This window comes from Lithobates pipiens, unplaced genomic scaffold (genome assembly GCF_037356315.1).
Source record: "Lithobates pipiens isolate NorthernLeopardFrog02 unplaced genomic scaffold, aLitPip1_a1.2 Scaffold_13, whole genome shotgun sequence".
Taxonomy (NCBI): domain Eukaryota; kingdom Metazoa; phylum Chordata; class Amphibia; order Anura; family Ranidae; genus Lithobates; species Lithobates pipiens.
Window position 1 is genome coordinate 95,912,639 of NW_027507718.1, and position 19,069 is coordinate 95,931,707.

The 19,069-nt window shown below is 43.9% G+C and overlaps 1 protein-coding gene across 1 annotated transcript in view; it reads left to right on the forward strand.

The window, feature by feature from the left end:
* The window catches only part of LOC143974163 (stimulated by retinoic acid gene 6 protein-like), a 107,374-nt gene that overhangs the window by 33,477 nt on the left and 54,828 nt on the right, over window positions 1-19,069 (forward strand). Inside the window, exons 8-9 of the mRNA XM_077475284.1 lie at window positions 737-804; window positions 15,843-15,951. Coding sequence (XP_077331410.1) covers window positions 737-804; window positions 15,843-15,951 — 177 coding nt within the window. The remainder of the gene's footprint in view (window positions 1-736; window positions 805-15,842; window positions 15,952-19,069) is intronic.

The following is a 19,069-nucleotide window of genomic DNA, read 5'->3' on the forward strand; positions in this document are numbered from 1 at the left end:
TAGTAACAGCTAATGATGATGATGATGATGATGATGATGAAAGACTAATCTGGCTGTCCCTGTAGCATACACCGTCCTTTCCCTTTCTCTAAACTAACAAAAGACACTCAGGCTGCTGCAAGAATCAGCAGCACAGCAAACCTATCAACACCTAACACCTATACCAGTCCTGAAAAGAACTTTTGTGTACCAAATAGCTAGTGGTTTATCTCTCCCTACTCCACACAGGAACCTGTCCCTATCTTAACAGAAGAAAGAATGTAAAATGGCCACCGGATCGGGTGTATTTATAGGTTAGGGGGAATGTACAAGTGTCCATGTGCTGTCATGTCTCAATTGGCTGTCCTGTATCACATGATAAACGTGTCACCAAAGGTTAAAGTTCTTGTATACATTAAACACGTAAGTCCGCCGCGGCGAACGACGGAAAAAGGCGTTCGAACGTGCGGACCGCGAATGTCGGAAATTCGCCGCGAAACGACCGCCGGGCGAACCGTTCGGCCATCACTAGTAATGAGCTATTGACATGAAGATGACTTCCAAGCATTACAGTAACTGTGAAGTTTGCCAAACCTTTAATGCTGTGTTGTGTGCCCCATCAGGACTTGTCAACTATTTACATTAAATATTATGCCAGTTTTACGTTATCATGTTAAAAACATTTGTTTAGGCACTTGAGATGCTTGTTTCTGTTCAAATTTCTCTTTCTAATATTTTATTTTTTAAATTTTCCAAGGAAGAAACATGTTTTCTACCAATCCATCAAGCTGAGCATGTAAGACGACTCTTCAGGAAACCTGTTGAGTATGTTTACACTTAATGAAATTTTGGTTTATGATTTTTTTTGGTACAAGAAGTAAAAGTGATTTAATAGTCATGCCCAGAGATCACTCACAAAGCAGAAATTTCAGACCTGTCGCCTCATTTTCCTCACTCTCCTTCCATGGACTGTTTAGTAAGGGTATGCAGAATAAAGGTGGAAAATATAAATTGCCAGTGAATATCTTAAAGTGTGTGTACAGTATTAAAGTGTGTGTAAACCGTAACAATGCACTTCTTTTATTTGTTCCTTGTTTACCCATTCACTCTTTTTTGATCTGTTAAATATACCATATGAAAGCATACCTCCTGCATTTGTCCAAAATCCAGTGCACTCATAACTTCCTGTGCACTTTGCCCATGCTGCACTGAAATCACAAGCACTGTTATCAGCTCTGCTCAATAATGAATAAATGGAACCGGTGATGTATCAAATAGTGTCCCCCCCATCGGATAGTGTCTTCCCTGTACTGTGCTTGCACAGTACGGAGGACAAGGAGAAGCCGAACATCTCCAAAGATAAACGGCACCTGCGCATTGTGTCCAGGTTCAAGCCCCACTATCCAAGCGGACACAGAGTTAGAATAAAAAATAGCCGAGCGAAGCGAGGCCGTGCCCGAAGCGTGGCGAGTGAAGTGAACCCGCCGGGGGCCCTGTTACTATGAGCAACGGTATGTCCACTGGATGATGGGGCTTCAACCTGGACTCGGTGCGCAGGCGCCGTTCTTCTTCTGAGACTTTCTGAGTCTCCTCCTCTGTACTGCGGAAGCACTGCGCCTGCGCAGTACGGAGCGGACACTATTCGATGGCTGGACACTTTTGGACAGAACACTGGCACCAATAATAAAACAAAAAGGAAAAAAAAGGTTGCTGCACCTGAAATTAGTGAAGACTAATGAAGAATGAATGCAGTGGTAAAGGGCGCTCCCAATGCAATCATTAAAATGCAAAAAGTGATTTATACAAATAATATGTATACATTCAAACCTTGTCTAAATGTGTATTAGTGAATGCCTTCACTTTATACATGTGCACAAATGTCTCAGAAAAAATGTATTAATATATTTATGATTGCTCAAACAATTATATCATGAAAAGTTCAAAACAGCTCCAAAATTCTTTCTGGATGATTCCACTCCAACACCATGTGAAAAATAAAATCCGTGTGCCAAATAATATTCGTGACTTTTCACCCAAAGTGACAACAAATGGCACTCACCAGATGGCCCTGGCCAGCAATTGACCATAAGATATGAAGTACCTCCTCAAATCCTGGAAACCATTCAACGATCTTTTTCCAATCAATCGTTCATGTATGATGAACTTGGTCGAATGAGCCCGGGAACAGACGGATCAGTTCTTTGTTGTTTATCCTCCGCTCCAATCTCCCATATCTGAAAATCAAGCTCCGCCAAAAAGAGCCAGGGAAGGCAAATATAGTGTATCATCATTTGTTTAGTGTTACAACATGTCACTTACAATATATCCAGCAGGGGAGTGCATCAAATATCGGAAACACCTAATGCGGTGGAAGTCCGTTCAGACAGGAATATCTGACCAGCGGTGTGTGCTATGTATTAGGCAACCCCCCAGCGGAAGTGACATAGAGTGCGTGTCAGACCTAGTTTCTATGCATTTTGTGTTCCAGCATGCGTCATCAGGAAGTGGGGAGATTGGAGCGGAGGATAAACAACAAAGATTTGATCTGGCTGTTCCCCGGGCTCATGCGACCAAGTTCAACATACATGTGAACGATTGATTGGAAAAAGATCATTGAATGGTTTCCAGGATTTGAGGAGGTACTTCAGGTCAAAAGCCGCGTACACACGGGCGGACTGTATGGCCTACTTAGTCCGTCATACAATCCGACGGACAGTCCGTCATACTTTCGAATGAACGGACTTGACCACACACGGATGCACAAACAGTCCGTCGAAAGCTTGCGCGATGACGTGTACAGCACGTTACGACGGGACTAGAAATAGGAAGTCCAATACACAGCAATGCACCCTTCCACCGTGTAAATCCTTTCTGAGCATGCGCCATTCTTAGTCCGTCGAACTAGCCTACTGACGAGCGGATTGTCCGCTGAAACCAAAGTATGACGGACAGAATTTCGAAAGATCCGAAATACTTAGTACGCCAGACTGCACGCTGAAAAAGTCCGCTGAAGCCCACACACGAGCGGACTGTCCGCTGAAATGTGTTTCGACGGACTAAGTAGGCCATACAGTCCGCCCGTGTGTATGCGGCATTATGGTCACTTGCAGTCCAGGGCCATCTGGTGAGCGCAATTTCTTGTCACTTTGGGTGAAAAGTCAAAAATATTATTTGGTACACGGATTTTATTTTTCACATGGTGTTGGAGTGGAATCATCCAGAAAGAATTTTGGAGATTTTTTTAAATTATATATTTTTTAATCATGATATAATTGTTTGAGCAATCATAAATATATTAATTAATTTTTCTGAGACATTTGTGAAGCTATTCACTAATACACGTTTATACACGGTTTTGAATGTATACATACTATTTGTATAAATCACTTTTTGCATTATAGTGATTGCATTAGGAGCGACCTTTACCACAGCATTCATCAGCCCTGCTCAGTTTACTTCTGTGAACTACAGAACACCTCAGCCCTATGATATATAGAAGTCCACTTCCTTACTCTTGTTTACTGCAAACTTAAAGAATATCTAGTCGAACCACCATACCGTTCTTCATCCCCTTCACTTACAGAAACTGTACTGCTAAAACTAACTAATGACTTACTATACCCTAAAACTAATGGACACTATTCCATACTCTAATGCCGCGTACACATGGTCGGACTTTCCATTAGAAAAAGTCAGACGGAATAATTTCATTGGATATTCCGATCGTGTGTATGCCTCATCGGACTTTTTTTTTCTAAAAAATCTGACGGACCTAGAAATAGAACATGTTTTAAATCTTTCCAACGGAATCAATTCCTATCAGGAAAACCATATGCTGTTCCGACGGACCAAAAACGACGCATGCTCTGAAGCAGGTACGAGACGGCAGCTATTGGCTACTGGCTATTAAACTTCCTTTTATTAGTCCCGTCGTACGTGTTGTACGTCACCACGTTCTAGACAGTCAGACTTTGGTGTGACAAAGTTTCAGCGGAACTCCGTTGGAACTATGTCAAAAAAAACATCAGAGTTTATTCCGATGGAAAAAACGGTCGTGTGTACGTGGCATTAGGCCTTTCTGCTGCCTTTGATTAAGTTGAGTTTCCGAGACTCTGGTCTTTGCTAGTTCTCCTCTTACCTACCTCCAGTGTCAACAACAACTTTACCTCCTCCTCTCCTCTTTCTTTTTCTTCAGGGGTCCCTCAAAGCTCTGTCCTCGTACCCCATCTATTTGCTATCTAAACCCCCCCCCTTGGGTTGGCTGATAGTCTTCCGCGGCTTCCAACACCATCTCTATGTTCATGACAACCAAATATATCTCTGCTCCTCTGTTTACCCTGCCAGTCTACTTGCATATTACTCATTTACTAACTGACATACTGTATGTACTGTATGGATGTCACACCACTTCCTCAAACTCAGTATTTCCAAAACAGAACTCCCCTTTCCCTCCTGCCCCTCTGCCCTGACCTTTCCATCATGATAAATAGCACAACTTTCAGTTACTTCCTGTCATGTCAGGGGGCTAGGTTTAATTATGGACTTTCCCTATAGCCTCACATCCATTTGCTGTTCAAATATTGCCTCCTTATTTTCTGAACATCTCTAAAATCCTATCCTTTTTAACCAATGACACCACAAAGCTTATTAATCACTTAATTTTTGTCTCTTGCCTCGAATATTGCTAATGTCTCCTCGTTGGCCTGCATTTACATGGCTTATTCTCCTTTGAATTTATTATGAATGCTGCTGCTAGACTTATCCATCTTGCCAACTGGTCAGTATCTGCCATCCCTCTTTGCTAACCCTCCACTGGTTTCCACTTGTCCAACAATTAAAATTCAAAATGCTAACAACAAATTACAAAGTTATCCACAACTCTGCTTCAAGCTACATCACCTACCTCATCTCAAAATATTGCCAAAACTGTCCTCTTCACTCTTTATGAGACATCCTGCTCTCTAGCTCCCTCTTCACCTCCTCCCATTGTCACCTCCAGGACTTCTCCAGGGCCCCTCCCGTCGTCTGGAACTACTCACTCCAATCTTTATGGCTCTCCAACTTTTCTCACCTTTAGGCAATCTCTTTCTTCAGAGAGGCCTATCCTGCCTCCACTTAAAGTAATACTATAGTCTTGTTTGATTCAGTTTAAAAATAACAAACAGGGCATACTTACCTGCTCTGTGCAGTGGTTTTGTAATATTACCAAATGGGATTTATATAGTGGCAACAGTTTGTGAAGCCCTTTAGAAAATAAAGGTATACAGTACAATTACAATACAGTTCAATACACGAAGCCTCAGGGGGCCCTGCTTGTGAAAGTTTATCATTTAAAAGGGATGGTCAAAAGGCATAAAGGGTAAGAAATGTGAGGAATGAGCTGATTACGGAAGTAAAAGTACTGTTTATTAATGTGCTTGTAAAGTCAGAAGGTATTTTTTTTATTTTAATGCATTTTATGCATTAAGATAAAACACTTTTGTGTTCAGCAGCCCCCCTCAGCCCCCCCCCCCCCCAATACTTTCCTGAGCCTTCTATTGCATGAGAGACTCGGCCGTGCGGGGTTCTCCCTACTCATTAACTGAGACAATAGTGGGGCGCCATTGGCTCACGCTGATGTGAATTAAAGTCAGTGAGCCAATGAGGAGAGAGAGGGGGTGGAGCCACAGAGCTGCAGGTTGGCTTTGGGTGCCCCCACAGCAAGCTGCTTGCTGTGGGGGCGCTTGGCAGGAGGGAGCGCTGAAGAGGGACCCGAGAAGAGGAGGATCAAGGCAGCTCTGTGCAAAACTCTTTCACAGAGCAGGTAGGTATAACATGTTTGTTATTTTTTAGAATAAAAAAAGAGACCTCAGTATCACTTTAACCTCCCTGCCGGTGATCCCGAGCCTGGCTCGGGTTGGGATTTCAGTACCACGAGTGGTAACCCCGAGCCAGACTCGGGATCGCATCGCTGGATTACAGTACTGTATAAAAATATTACACACCCCCTTTGTCCCTAGTGCTCTGTCCAGTGCCCTGCATGCACTTTTATATTATAAATACTGTTTTTTCTGCCTGGAATTTGGAGATTGTCCATAGCAACCAAAAAGTGTCCCTTTATGTCAAAAGTGATTTTAGACCAACTAGAAAACAGCGATAATAAATTATAATCACTTGCAGAATTGAGCGATTTGTGGGGAAATTCGTCATCAAACACTAAATCTAATGACATCGACAATTCTGCAAATGAGCAAGTTTCAGTGTTTTTGGATTTGATTACATTATTGAATAATTTTTATTATTATTATTTATTATATTATAAACTTTATCATACCCGGGATGTCTGCTAGACTCTGGTTTGAACAGATTTAAGAGAGTTATTCCTAAGAATTACAGGACTACAATATAAAACGCTAAATTTCCATGCAAAATAATTGTATCGCTTGCAGCACCTAAAACCAGAACTAATCATACCACCAGGGAGGTTAAGACCTGATGGCCACTCCTTCAGCATGCTTGCCACCTTTGAAGGAAGTTATGCAGGTCTGCACTGTACTTAGGTGCATCCAGGACTAAGCACCAGTTTATCAGAACTTTGCAGGAGGTTGTTCCCTAGTGAAGGTGAGCTAAGAACTATGAAATCTCAAGGTAAGTAGACAAAAATCATTGCTAGGGGTAACAAGAGCCTAGCTCCCAACCGTCCCTGATTTTGAGGGACTGTTCAAATTTGGAACACAGTCCCTCTGTCCTTTTTTTCTCCTCATTTGTCCCTCATTTTAGTCTGATCTATATAGTTGTATATAAAATGCGCTTTTTATCTTTCAAAAAGTGTTTCCCAGTGCTAAACCCTTCATTACATTTCTAAATTGCTGCATTTGCAAATTTCAAAAGCCAGTTTAAGAGAATAGTAGTGTTTAACCATGTCAGCCCCGGAAGATGTGGCTGCTCAATGACCAGAGCACTTTTTGAGAAACGGCAAACCTCATTACTGGTGATGAGTAAGAAGCACAGTGTAGCTGTGCGAAACTAGTCCACCTCTGTTCTGGCTACTGCAACAATGGTGTGTGTCATTGTTTGTATGGAACATTCAATAAAGGGACTTGAATAACTTTGGTGTGCAGCCAATTTCTTTCTTTATTCAGTCTTCTACGGCAGGCAAGCTGGGGCTTGCACCTATGTGAAGAGTCTCACACTATTCGTTGTGCCTGGAGTTTCTCATCTGGAGTGGCGATTTTCCTTTGCTTTTCCTTTGCTGTCTACTATCAGAATAGCCAAATACTGCCTGTATCTGATTGGATGCAGGTGCTGTTTGACCAATTACTTTTTACACGGCTCCTTGCTCTCTGTTCAATCAAGTTTTGATAAGCTGGTTAACTTTGCACTGCAAGTACACTTGGAAGTGCACTCAATCTATATCTAAGGGGTAGATCTGAAATGAGTGGAAGTTCTGCTGATTTTATCATCCAATCATGTGCAAGATAAAATGCTGTTTTTTATTTTCCTTGCATGTCCCCCTCGGATCTACAGCGACTTTACTTCCAAGTGCACTTGCAGTGCAAAGTGTATTTTCCTTTCCTAAATAACCCCCATTATCATATACTGTCACATTTGTATTTTAAATCTTTACTGTTAGGAATTTGTAAAATTTTGCCTGTATGCTAACTTCATTGGGGTCAATATGGAAGACAACATTTGGTGATTTCAGGTTGTTTTGAGGCTTTTTAGGAGTTTTAAAGAGAAAATTCAATTCTCTTATATTTTGGGCCTGCCTGTTCTTTCCTGCATTGAGAGTCACGGTCCAGATCTCCAGACTAGGGTAGCACAGTGTCTTTTAACCTTTATGCAGCACTTGCAAGTTTAAGAAACAGTACAATGACATCAGTTTATCACTGTATATGCAGCCTGGCTGCATTACGGTAATAAATTATTAAAGTTCATTTGGGCATTAAGGTGAAAACTAAATTTGCATAAGATTGAAAACATAGTCCGAAATGTTTGGGAGTATCCTTTTTTTTTTAAATGCAACTTTGGCCATCATGTCTGTGTTGCAACACTGCAGAAATTCAAAGCTGCAATCAAAAATAATGTAATACCAAACATCACCACAAGATGGCAGTGAAAGAACATAGTTGCGAAAAATACTATCCACCATACAATGCTCTAATGTAGTTTTTTTGTGTTATATGTCAAATGTCATATAAATGTCATATTTATAAATGCAGAAAATGTGAGAGGTTTACCGAATATGTACAAAGGACATGCTACTTATGCCCTGTACACATGGGCTCAACAGGGGTGACCATTGGCTCCAAGATGAGAAGCCTTAAACTGTGCCAATACAATTGCTATCAGTCTTATGCTGGTCCCATGCAATCAATTTGGTTTAAAATTTGGAATGTCAGATCAACAGCATTTACTTACAGTGGTCTACCCCCTGGAAATAATTGTATTGGACTGGTTTAGTATGCCTCCTTATGCAGATTGAAAATGTTGTTCATATGAAAGATTACATTTCTCATGGAATGTGGCCTAAAAAGGGCCCAGAAAATATCTAAACCCTGCACATACATCATAACAGATTAGGTACCAGTGCCATAATGCCAGCAGAAATGCCAGATAAATGGTGCTGAATTATCCTTTACATAATACTCCACTGAGGGACTTAATGGGAAAGTGACAGAACAATTATTGTACTATGCAGTGTGTAAGAAGTTAATATATATATATATATATATATATATATATATATATATATATATATATATATATAACAATGCCTTTCCTTATTCTTGATTTCTTGATCCTCAAGAGGTTATTCATTCCTCCTGACAGTTTTGATGTCCTGTACCCAGGGCTGCTGATCGCGGGACCCCATACAGACTACCTGATAACCCCCCCCCCCCCCCAAGAAAATATTATAGTTATATTTTGCTAAAAATACAATAAAACTATTAGCACAAATACAACATAACTCATAGAATTCCTGCTAAATCTAAAAGATAAAACTGAGTTAATAAATAAAAATGAAGGTGAGATGAAAAAAAATATACAGGCTGCGGGATCAGAGGGAGAGAAACAAAGTTAGGTTCTTGACAAAAACTCCAATTCACCTAGCAGAAAAAAATGCTCATATAGAGCATTTTTTTGTACAAAGTTTAGCCGAGTTTAGGAGAGTTTTACATTTTTTTCTGACAGTAATCTCCAATCAGAGACGCGAACCAGAAGGTTTTTTTTTTCCTGCCTCTAAACGTTGAGCTTGTACCCAAATCCGATGTGGATCTGACCATTCTTATACTAAATAATCATGGGCGTCCGCAGGTAGGGGCAAGGGGGGTCAAGTCCCCCCCCCCCCCCCTGGAATCAGGGATCGGATCTTAAATTCAGCACAGTTGCGTCGCTATTGGGGTGCGGGCAGCCCTCACCCAGGTGCCACCTGCCAGTGGGGTGACACCATCAAGGTGCTGTCAAGCCCCCCCCCCATCAGTGTAGTGTGACCTCTTTTACCTACTCAGTCCAGCAGAGAACTCGGCGGTGCTGTGACAGGAGAAATGCGAGCTGCAGGTTTCCCCTCGCTTGCACCCCCCTTTCTCCTGTCAGGGAGAAGAGACAGCGGGTCTCACCAGGTTCTCTGCCCAGCTTCCTGCCCACTCCATTCCTTCCCTATTGTCCATAACTGTGGGCCAATCAAAGGAGACTAGGAGAGGAGAGCATCATGGGACATGTAGTCCCAAAGATTGGCCCCATTTTCCACAGGGAGGAGGCTACAGCTCGATCAAGAGAGAGACTGAGAGGGAGAGAGTGCTACAGGACAAAGAATAAGGAGTGTGCTGGAAGGAAGTCAGAGAGAGTGCCACGCTGCCCAGCGCCACCAGAGAGCGACGCTGCCCAGCAGCACTGGAGAGAGGAACACTGAGCCACTACCAGGGTACAGGTATGCTACACTACTGACCAGAGTTGTCCCCGGGGAACCCAGAGTGAGCGATCGTCCTGTTGGAGGAATCACTGCTGTCGTTTCGCTGGGTCTGGTAGGAGGGCCTGTTGGCCATTATCCATTACTTATCCTAGGGACTGTACTATGTCTTCAGTCTCTGACCATGATAATGTGATAATGACATTGTCGAAAAGGGGTGGTGCATGGGTGACCCTAAAATGATCCCCCCCCTGAAAAAAGTTCTGCGGACGCCCATGTAAATAATCAATTTACTGTATCTATTGAGCATTCCTTTCTTTAGGCTTGTTTTACACTGATGTGGTGCCAATTGATGCGATTTTACAGTGTAATTTGTAATTTGACAGATGCAAAATATGATTTTTAAGGGGATTGGGCATAGCTAGAGATTAAATGTGCACCGTACCCACACTAAACTCACTCAAGACACTTTTTTTAACCGGATCAAAATGCACCACATTGATGCGAACGGCCTTCATAGAAAACAAAATATTTTCAGATGACATGCGAATCTATGAATTGGATTGCATCAGATTTAGGGGATAAGAATTTGGAGATGTATTTGTCCTCCTGGCAGGTCCTACAATGCAGCTGGTTGTTGCCACTTTGTCAGTTGCCCAGACTATGGCAAACTGGATGGAAAAACTCAATAAGGGACTTACTCCTGATACAAGTTTATTCTTTCTACAAAGAAAGTCTTGCCCTCCACTATATTATTCGATGTAGACACCACAGGAAGTGTGATTCCTCAAATCCTCATAATCATTTTACTTTCTGTGCACATGCACAGAATTGTATGGCCTAAAACTTGGTTGGCTGATATCCTTAGAAGACAAGCTTCTCTTTGGGAATTCCCTTGATGAATACATTGAGGCAGCTCCTGGAAGAACAGGGTTCCTGTCCCACTATCCACCTCCCTATTAAATGGGCCTTCTCTACTTTATATGTACAATCTGTTTACCACCCCAACCCCCCTCCCCCAAGCATTATCGGGGGGAACGGGTACCTGATTTTGAAAGGTTCCCATCCCCACTTCCGAGAGATCTTGCCATGGCGAGATCACTCAGAATTTCAGCCGCCTCCTCCTCCCCCCCGTCGTCTGGCCATTCAGAAAGTGCAGTGCACATGCACAGTAGGGAACAGGCTGTGAAGCCGAAAAGGCTTCATTGGCAGTTTCCCTTACCACGAATGCTGGCGGAAGCACTCGAGAACAGATGGAAACCCCAGCTGGGGTGCCAACAACATCGCTGGATTCCAGGACAGGTAATTGTCCTAATATTAAATGTTTTAATTTTTTGCTGGGGGTGGAGCGGAATTCCACTTTGACCTTAGCTATTTGTAGGCAAATGCGTAGTAAATGATGATGTCAGTGGCTTTGTAATTACATGAAGTACCAAAATAGCCTTGTGGAGGCTAAGCATGTGTGTACGCTATATTTTCAAATGTATTGGGACACCTGCCTTTACACACACATGAACTTTAATGGCATCACATTCGTAGTCCATAGGGTTTAATATTGGGTTGGCCCACCCTTTGCAGCTATACCAGCTTCAACTATACTGCGAAGGCTGTCTACAAGGTTTAGGATTGTGTCTATGAGAATGTTTGACCATTCTGCCAGAAGCACATTTGTGAGGTCAGGCACTGATGTGGACGAGAAGGCCTGGCTCGCAGTCACCGCTTTGATTCATCCCAAAGGTGTTCTATCAGGTTGAGGTCAGGACTCTGTGCAGGCCAGTCAAGTTCCTCCACCTCAGTCTGGAGATGTTAGTATTTTTTGGCATATTTTAAGAGGTGAACAATTTTTTCCAACATCTATTTTTCTATTTTAAAATAGATAAACCTTTGTGGACAATACACAGTAAACATCAATCCATTGGGGTTATTTACGAAAGGCAAATCCACTTTGCACTGTAAGTACACTTGGAAGTGCACTCGATCTATATCTAAGGGGTAGATCTGAAATTAGTGGAAGCTCTGCTGATTTTATCATCCAATCATGTACAAGCTAAAATGCTGTTTTTTATTGAGGTGGTTCCTCCACCTCAAACTCGCTTTAATGTCTTTATGGGCCTTGCTTTGTGCACTGGTCCAAATCATTTGGTGGAGGGGGGATTATGATGTGGAATTGTTTTTCAGAGATTAGGCTTGGCCCCTTAGTTCCAGTGAAGGGAACTCTTAAGGTGCCGGCATACCAAAACATTTTGGACAATTTTATGCTCCCAACTTTGTGGGAACAGTTTGGGGAGGGCCCCATTCCTATTCCAACATGACTGTGCACCAAGCCAGGTCCATAAAGGCATGGATGAGAGAGTTTGGATTGGAGGAATTTGACTGGCCTGCACCTCAACCTGATAGAATACCTTTGGGATGAATTGATTGGAGAGTTTGAGCCAGGCCTTCTTGTCCAACAGCAGTGCCTGACCTCACAAATGCGCTTCTGGAAGAATAGTCTAACATTCCCATAGACACACTCCTAAACCTTGTGGACAGCATTCCCAGAAGAGTTGAAGCTGTTATAGCTGCAAAGGGCGGACCAACTATTAAATCCTACAGAGTAAGCCTGGGGTGCCATTAAAGTTCATGTGTATCTAAAGGCAGGCACCCCAATACTTTTGGCAATATAGTTTATATCTACTTTATCATGTTCTAGAAAGAACTTAAAAAATATATGAATACACTGTTTGGCATTTTAGAGAATGCTGTTCTGTGTGGTTGAATTACCACCTTAAAAGTCCCAATAAGCAAACAGTTTTTGCCTATGTCCTTTCCATTCAGGAAATATTACAAGGAATTACTAAATCCTACACAGAGACCCTTGCTTGTTTAGGGATGCATGTTCCATCATGCCCTAAAAAATCTCTCTTAATTGCTGCAGTAGGCTGCTGAAAGCTCTACCTGCCACTATATTTTTCATGAGAGATATTTATACCTCTAATGCCGTTTACACACGATCAGAATTTTGGTCGTGAAAAGCTCTGATGGTTTTCCCAACGGAATTCCGATGGGATTTTGCTCAAGCTGTCTTGCATAAAAACAAATTCCGACCGTCAAGAACATGGTGACGTACAACACGTACAACAGGACTAGAAAAAGGAAGTTCCATTGGCAGTAGCCAATAGCTTCTGTCTTGTAGTTGAATCTGAGCATGCGTGAGTTTTTGCGTGTCGGAATTGCATACACACGAATGCATTTTTGGATAGGTACTTTTTCCGACCGAAATATTGAGAACATACTCTCAATCTTTTTCTGGCCAAAATTCAGCCAGCAAAAGTCCGATGGAGCATACACACGATCGCATTTTCTGACCAAAAGCTCTCACCGGTCTTTTGCTGGCCGAATTTCCGATCGTGTGTACGCGGCATAATAGAAAACACTGAGTGATGTGCTATACTCCCTTTCCATCCACACATCGATGTAGAGTAGTTCTTGCATTGCTGAAACAATCGCCACATTGTGGGCTGCTACTTTATTAGACCCTTACTTACACTTTGAACAATTTTTTCCCAGGGTTCCTTGGAGACATTTTATTACAATGACCCTGAATCTAAGGCCGCGTACACACGGGCGGATTGTCTGCCCAACTAAGTTCGTCAGACAATCCGACAGACAGTCTGTTCAACTTTTGAATGAACGGACTTGACCACACACGATGAACAGACAGTCCGCTGAAAACTTGCGCGATGACGTGTACAGCACGTACGACGGGACTCGAAAAACGACGTCCAATACACTGCAATGCAACCTTCGGCCGTGTAAATCCTTTCTGAGCATGTGCCATACTTAGTCCGTCCAACTTGCCTACACACGAGCGGACTGTCCGCTGAAACCAAGTTTGGACGGACAAAACCAAGTTTGGACGGACAAAATTACGGAAATTCCGAAAGACTAAGTCCGTCAGACTGTCCGCTGAAAAAGTCCGCTGAAGCCCACACACGAGCGGATTGTCCGCTGAAACACGGTTCAGCGGACTAAGTTGGGCAGACAATCCGCCCGTGTGTACGCGGCCTAACTCTATAAACCGTATGCCCAAATGCTGATGCTCACACTTCTCCCTTTTGATTGATCCTGCATCCTTCTTTGGCTCCTCCCCCAGCCTTACATGGCCCAGGGTCTAATCCTGGCATTATCCTTCAGTATGACAGTTCAATTAATGTCTAGTCCCATGTTCAGGAACATGCTTCCATTGGCATGCTTCAGTTTCCCCTCCATGAGAATTTTACCAGGTTATGCTGGTGAGACAGCCCTTGCTCGAGTTTCTCCACACTGATTCATTGGGATTTTCCACTGACCCTCCACTACCTAGAGCCTTCTTTAATTCCTTATAGCGCCCCTTTCCTCCTTGGGTTGTGGAGTGCCAGCTATACGTTATCAGAAACCACCCGGCTTCCATGTACTCAAACACTTGGCTTTGATACTGATCGACTCCATTCACAAGCTTAGTACTGGAAAAGGTGGCATTACCCCTGTTCTCAGTGCTAATATGTTTTTGTTTCCCTTTCTACATGCAGTCTGTAAGTACCCCAGCACTTGCCTGCCTCTCTCACCATACATGTCCAGTTATGTAACTTCTCTACAGACTTTTGCACCTAGATCTAACATCTCAAGATCACTGATATTCACTAGTTAGGCACATTTCAACCTCTATGTTGGGTGCCCCTCTTTCCTTGAAACTTGTAGATTGCTTTTCCTATGCTCTGCAATCTTTCATGTTAGCTGACATCTATTGCGAGGATGGGGAACTTCATCCCAGAACGTGTTCCAGTTTCCCACCCTACAACCTATTTTCATACTGCAAACTAAGTTAGTTCCCATTCAACTCTTACATACTTAACGACTCTCACTGCTGCATTGCATTCTACATTCGTTTTTCATTACTAAGAATGGAACAGGAAAAGTGGGATTCCTTTGTGTTTCTTCAAAAGGTCTGTTCTGTTTCTTCAAAGGTTTCCAATGCAGTCAAGAAGAGTATCAAAATCCAGCTGATTATTAACCCTCTGTCAACCACCTGAAGCAAAATATACATTTTAATCCTTAAAGTGTATCTAAAGGCATTTTGTTTAGTTTTTGTATAGAGTAGGGAAGGGTTACAATCTCTGTAAGGTCTTTATTGTTGTCTATGTTCCTGCAGGGGAGATTCAGGTTGTGTGTCCTTGTCACCACTGGGACTAAAAGCGAGGAAAAATTCAAAATTGTTGGTTGTCTATGGAACGCAAATAGGGGAAAAAATCTTCCAGTGGGGACACTAATGCTGTGTACACACAATCGAATTGTCCGGCGGACCACAGTACAGCGGACAATTCGATCGTGTGTGGGCTCCAGCTGACTTTTTCATCGTAAAAGTCCGGTGGACTTAGAAAGTAGTTTTGACTCAAAATTTGTCCGCCGGACTTGGCTTTCAGCGGACAATCCGTTCGTTAGTGTGCTAGTCCGGCGGACTAAGAATGACGCATGCTCTGAAGCAAGTACGAGAAGGAAGCTATTGGCTACTGGCTATTGAACTTCCTTTTTCTAGTCCCATCGCACGTGCTGTATGTCATCACGTTAGAAATCGCCAGGACTTTCGGAGTGTCCGTGTGTGGCCAAGTCCGTTCATTATAAAGTCCGGCGGATTGTTTGCCGGATTTTTTGCCGGACAATTCGATCATGTGTACACGGCATTACAGTGACAGTTTGACAGGAGAGAGAGTTCCTTCCTTCTCATTGTGCCTTCAGGAGAGGAAATAAAGGGAAATCTCTCCAAAGGGATTTAGACTGGGAAAAAAAACGTACGGGAGTTTTAATCCTCTCCTACTCTAAAAAGTTTGTACTTTGATACACATTACAGTAATTAGTTTAAAGATTAATAAATCTCAGGGTGTAAAATGTATTAGAGTATTTTTTTCTCTTTTGTTTTATTTACATGCTCCTAATACAATATGCTTGCTTATTGCAGGGTGAAGAAAACCTGGTTTGAAAAGAAAATATACACATGGGATCCATGTTTTAAGTTTCCAGGCAGAATGATTGGTACTACTATTCTGTCGCTGTTTTGCCTTTACATTGTGAGTCACAGATCAAACAGATACAACAAAATCCTTCAATGTTTTATTTAACAGGCCAAAAATGAACAAATAAAATGTATTTATTTACGATTTATTTTTTCAAATGCTATTTGCTCTTCCCACAAATGAATCATTAATATGAGATCCTGTACTCGTATGCAAAAAAAATCTGAGTCTGGTACTTGTCCTGTGGCTGTTAAATTCCATGTTCCTACTGTAGGCTGAAAGGGATTACTGAGCTGAACTACTCTATAAATATGAGCAGTAAGCAAAGTAAGGCCGGCCATAGACAGTTCTCGTTTCGACCAGGTTCCCGGATTTGAACCGTGTGTGGCAGGGGAGGGCTGGGCCAGGGGGCAGGGATGCAATTGCCCCCTGGGCTGCTCTGATATGCGGTGGCAAAGGCTGCTGTGTCCTCAGCTCAAAACCGCAACATGCACAGTTCTTGAGCTGGCCGAGTCCAGTACTGTGAGCCAGCGATGTCTTCATGTCAGGGCTGACAGTCTGTGTTACACAGCACAGCCCCGCCCAGCCCCTCCCTACTCCACACCATTGGCTGGCAGAGGCTGGACCTGCTCTCTGCTCAATCTGGCAGGAATCCAGTGAGGCTCCTGGGAGGCTGGGACCATCCAAATAAGTGAGCTCCTCCTCTCTCCTCCTCTCTGCAGCCAAAGAGTTTTTTTCTAGCAGCCTGTGCCCTAGGAGGGCAAGGTGGTATGATGTGGGCTCTCACTGACATGCTGCAGTTTGGCTGCAGTGCTGGTGTACTGGCAGTCATCATGCATGTTGCCCCTGGGACATGGATGCACATTTTTACTGCATGTTCTGAAAGTGCACAAAACGTCCTGCATGCTGCATGTTTGGTGCACTTTCAGAACATGCAGCAACAATGAGTAACCTAAAAGAAGTCTGAGGGGGTGTGACACCCGCCAGTACACCCGCACTGCAGCCAAACCGCAGCACACCAGTGTGAGCCTAAATGCTTGTATTCACTTGCAGCAGCCACTGCCACTCCTCTGAAAAGTGATCCATGCTCAGGTCACTTTTCATAGGCATTTGACAGGCAGTGAATAGTTGATATCACATTTCATCCCTGCCTGCTTTAACCTTTCTAAATGCCAATCCCTGCAGGTAATGACACAGTTCACTTTGAACTCCACCTTATTTCCATTACTCTCTGTAGGTATTAGATGTGGTCTCACCTTTTTGTTGGCACATCTAATACCAAAGGGTACTTTCACACTGGGGCGATGTGGGCGGTAGTGGTACAGCGCTGCCTGTTTTAGTAGCGCTTTATCATTGTTTTAGTGGCGCTAGCGGGGCACTTTTAACCCCCACTAGTGGCCAAAGAAAGTGTTAAAAAACGGCTGTGTTGCATTCATTTTAATGGGCTGGGCACCTCTCCCAAACTGCCCCAATAATGCTGCTTGCTGGACTTTTCAGAATGTCCTTCAAGCGCACCGCCCCAGTGGGAAACCTGGGGTGGCATAAGAAGTGCTTTACAGGTGGTATTTTTTAGCACTAAAACACCTGTACAGCGCCTTCAGTGTTAAAGGACCCTAACGAGAGTTCTGGAAATAAGGTGGACTTCAAAGTGAATTTCTACACCTAAGTGGAGCCCCCCTTTCAGAAGATTTGAGGATATTATTAAACCCAGAGACTGGTGGACTTAGGCCACAATAGACAGATTGAAATTCTGCCGGTTCAGCAGACATTTCAATCTATCTCTGTGCAGACTGGTTGTACAGAATTTGACTCCATCAACTGACAGTACAACCAGCGTGTCTTTATGTTTTTTAGCAATCAGTGCTGGCTGCTATAGCTGCCAGCAGTGATCACTGTATTCTGATGGCTTGGAAACTTTCACCTCAGAGCACACACCGACACACGGCTCTTATGGAAGCTTGGTAATTCAAGTTCTGGGCTTCCCTAACATTACAGCCCTGTGGGGCTGTGACCAAGTCTGGGCAAGAGCTGGGATATGACATTACTTACCTCATATCCCTGCCACTCCTAAACCTGCTCCACTGCAGGAAGAGGCCCACAATGCCTTTAATCTGTCCGGTGCTCCAGCATGCGTCTGCATGTGCATTTCTTACTATCCGCAATTGAGACAGGAGGAACCTGCAGCCTTGCGAATCTGGTGTTCATGCCGGGAAGACAGCAGGACTTGCGTGTTTAGCCTGCTGCGCTCACTGTGACTCTCAGCTACTCTGCTTGCTTGGCTTGCCCAGTGGTGTGGTGCTCACTCACCAGAGAAGCTCCGGACTCCACAGGTAGTGCTTAGTGTGGTGGCAGTGACAGCACAGTCTTTAGTCTTCATCTTCCTGCAGTCTCATTGGTCTGTGTACTGGGTGTGGGGAAGGGGAAAGCTCTTTTTCTCAGTCTCTCTGGGGGCAATCATGCAGTCTCTTTCTGAGAGACTGCTCCACTTCACACTGCCTGTACAGAGACTGACTGCTTCACAGTGCCTGCACAGAAAGTGACTGCTCTCTCTGTGCAGGCAGTGTGAAGCGGGGTCTTTGCAAGCAGTGTGAAGTGGGGTCTCTCTCTGTGGAGGCAGTGTGAAGCGGGGTCTCTCTCTGTGCAGGCAGTGTGAAGCGGTCTCTCTCTGTGGAGGCAGTGTGAAGCGGGGTCTCTCTCTGTGCAGGCAGTGTGAAGCGGTCTCTCTCTGTGGAGGCAGTGTGAAGCGGTCTCTCTCTGTGGAGGCAGTGTGAAGCGGGGTCTCTCTCTGTGCAGGCAGTGTGAAGCGGTCTCTCTCTGTGCAGGCAGTGTGAAGCGGTCTCTCTCTGTGGAGGCAGTGTGAAGCGGTCTCTCTCTGTGGAGGCAGTGTGAAGCGGGGTCTCTCTCTGTGCAGGCAGTGTGAAGCGGTCTCTCTCTGTGGAGGCAGTGTGAAGCGGGGTCTCTCTCTGTGCAGGCAGTGTGAAGCGGTCTCTCTCTGTGGAGGCAGTGTGAAGCGGTCTCTCTCTGTGGAGGCAGTGTGAAGCGGGGTCTCTCTCTGTGCAGGCAGTGTGAAGCGGTCTCTCTCTGTGCAGGCAGTGTGAAGCGGTCTCTCTCTGTGGAGGCAGTGTGAAGCGGTCTCTCTCTGTGGAGGCAGTGTGAAGCGGGGTCTCTCTCT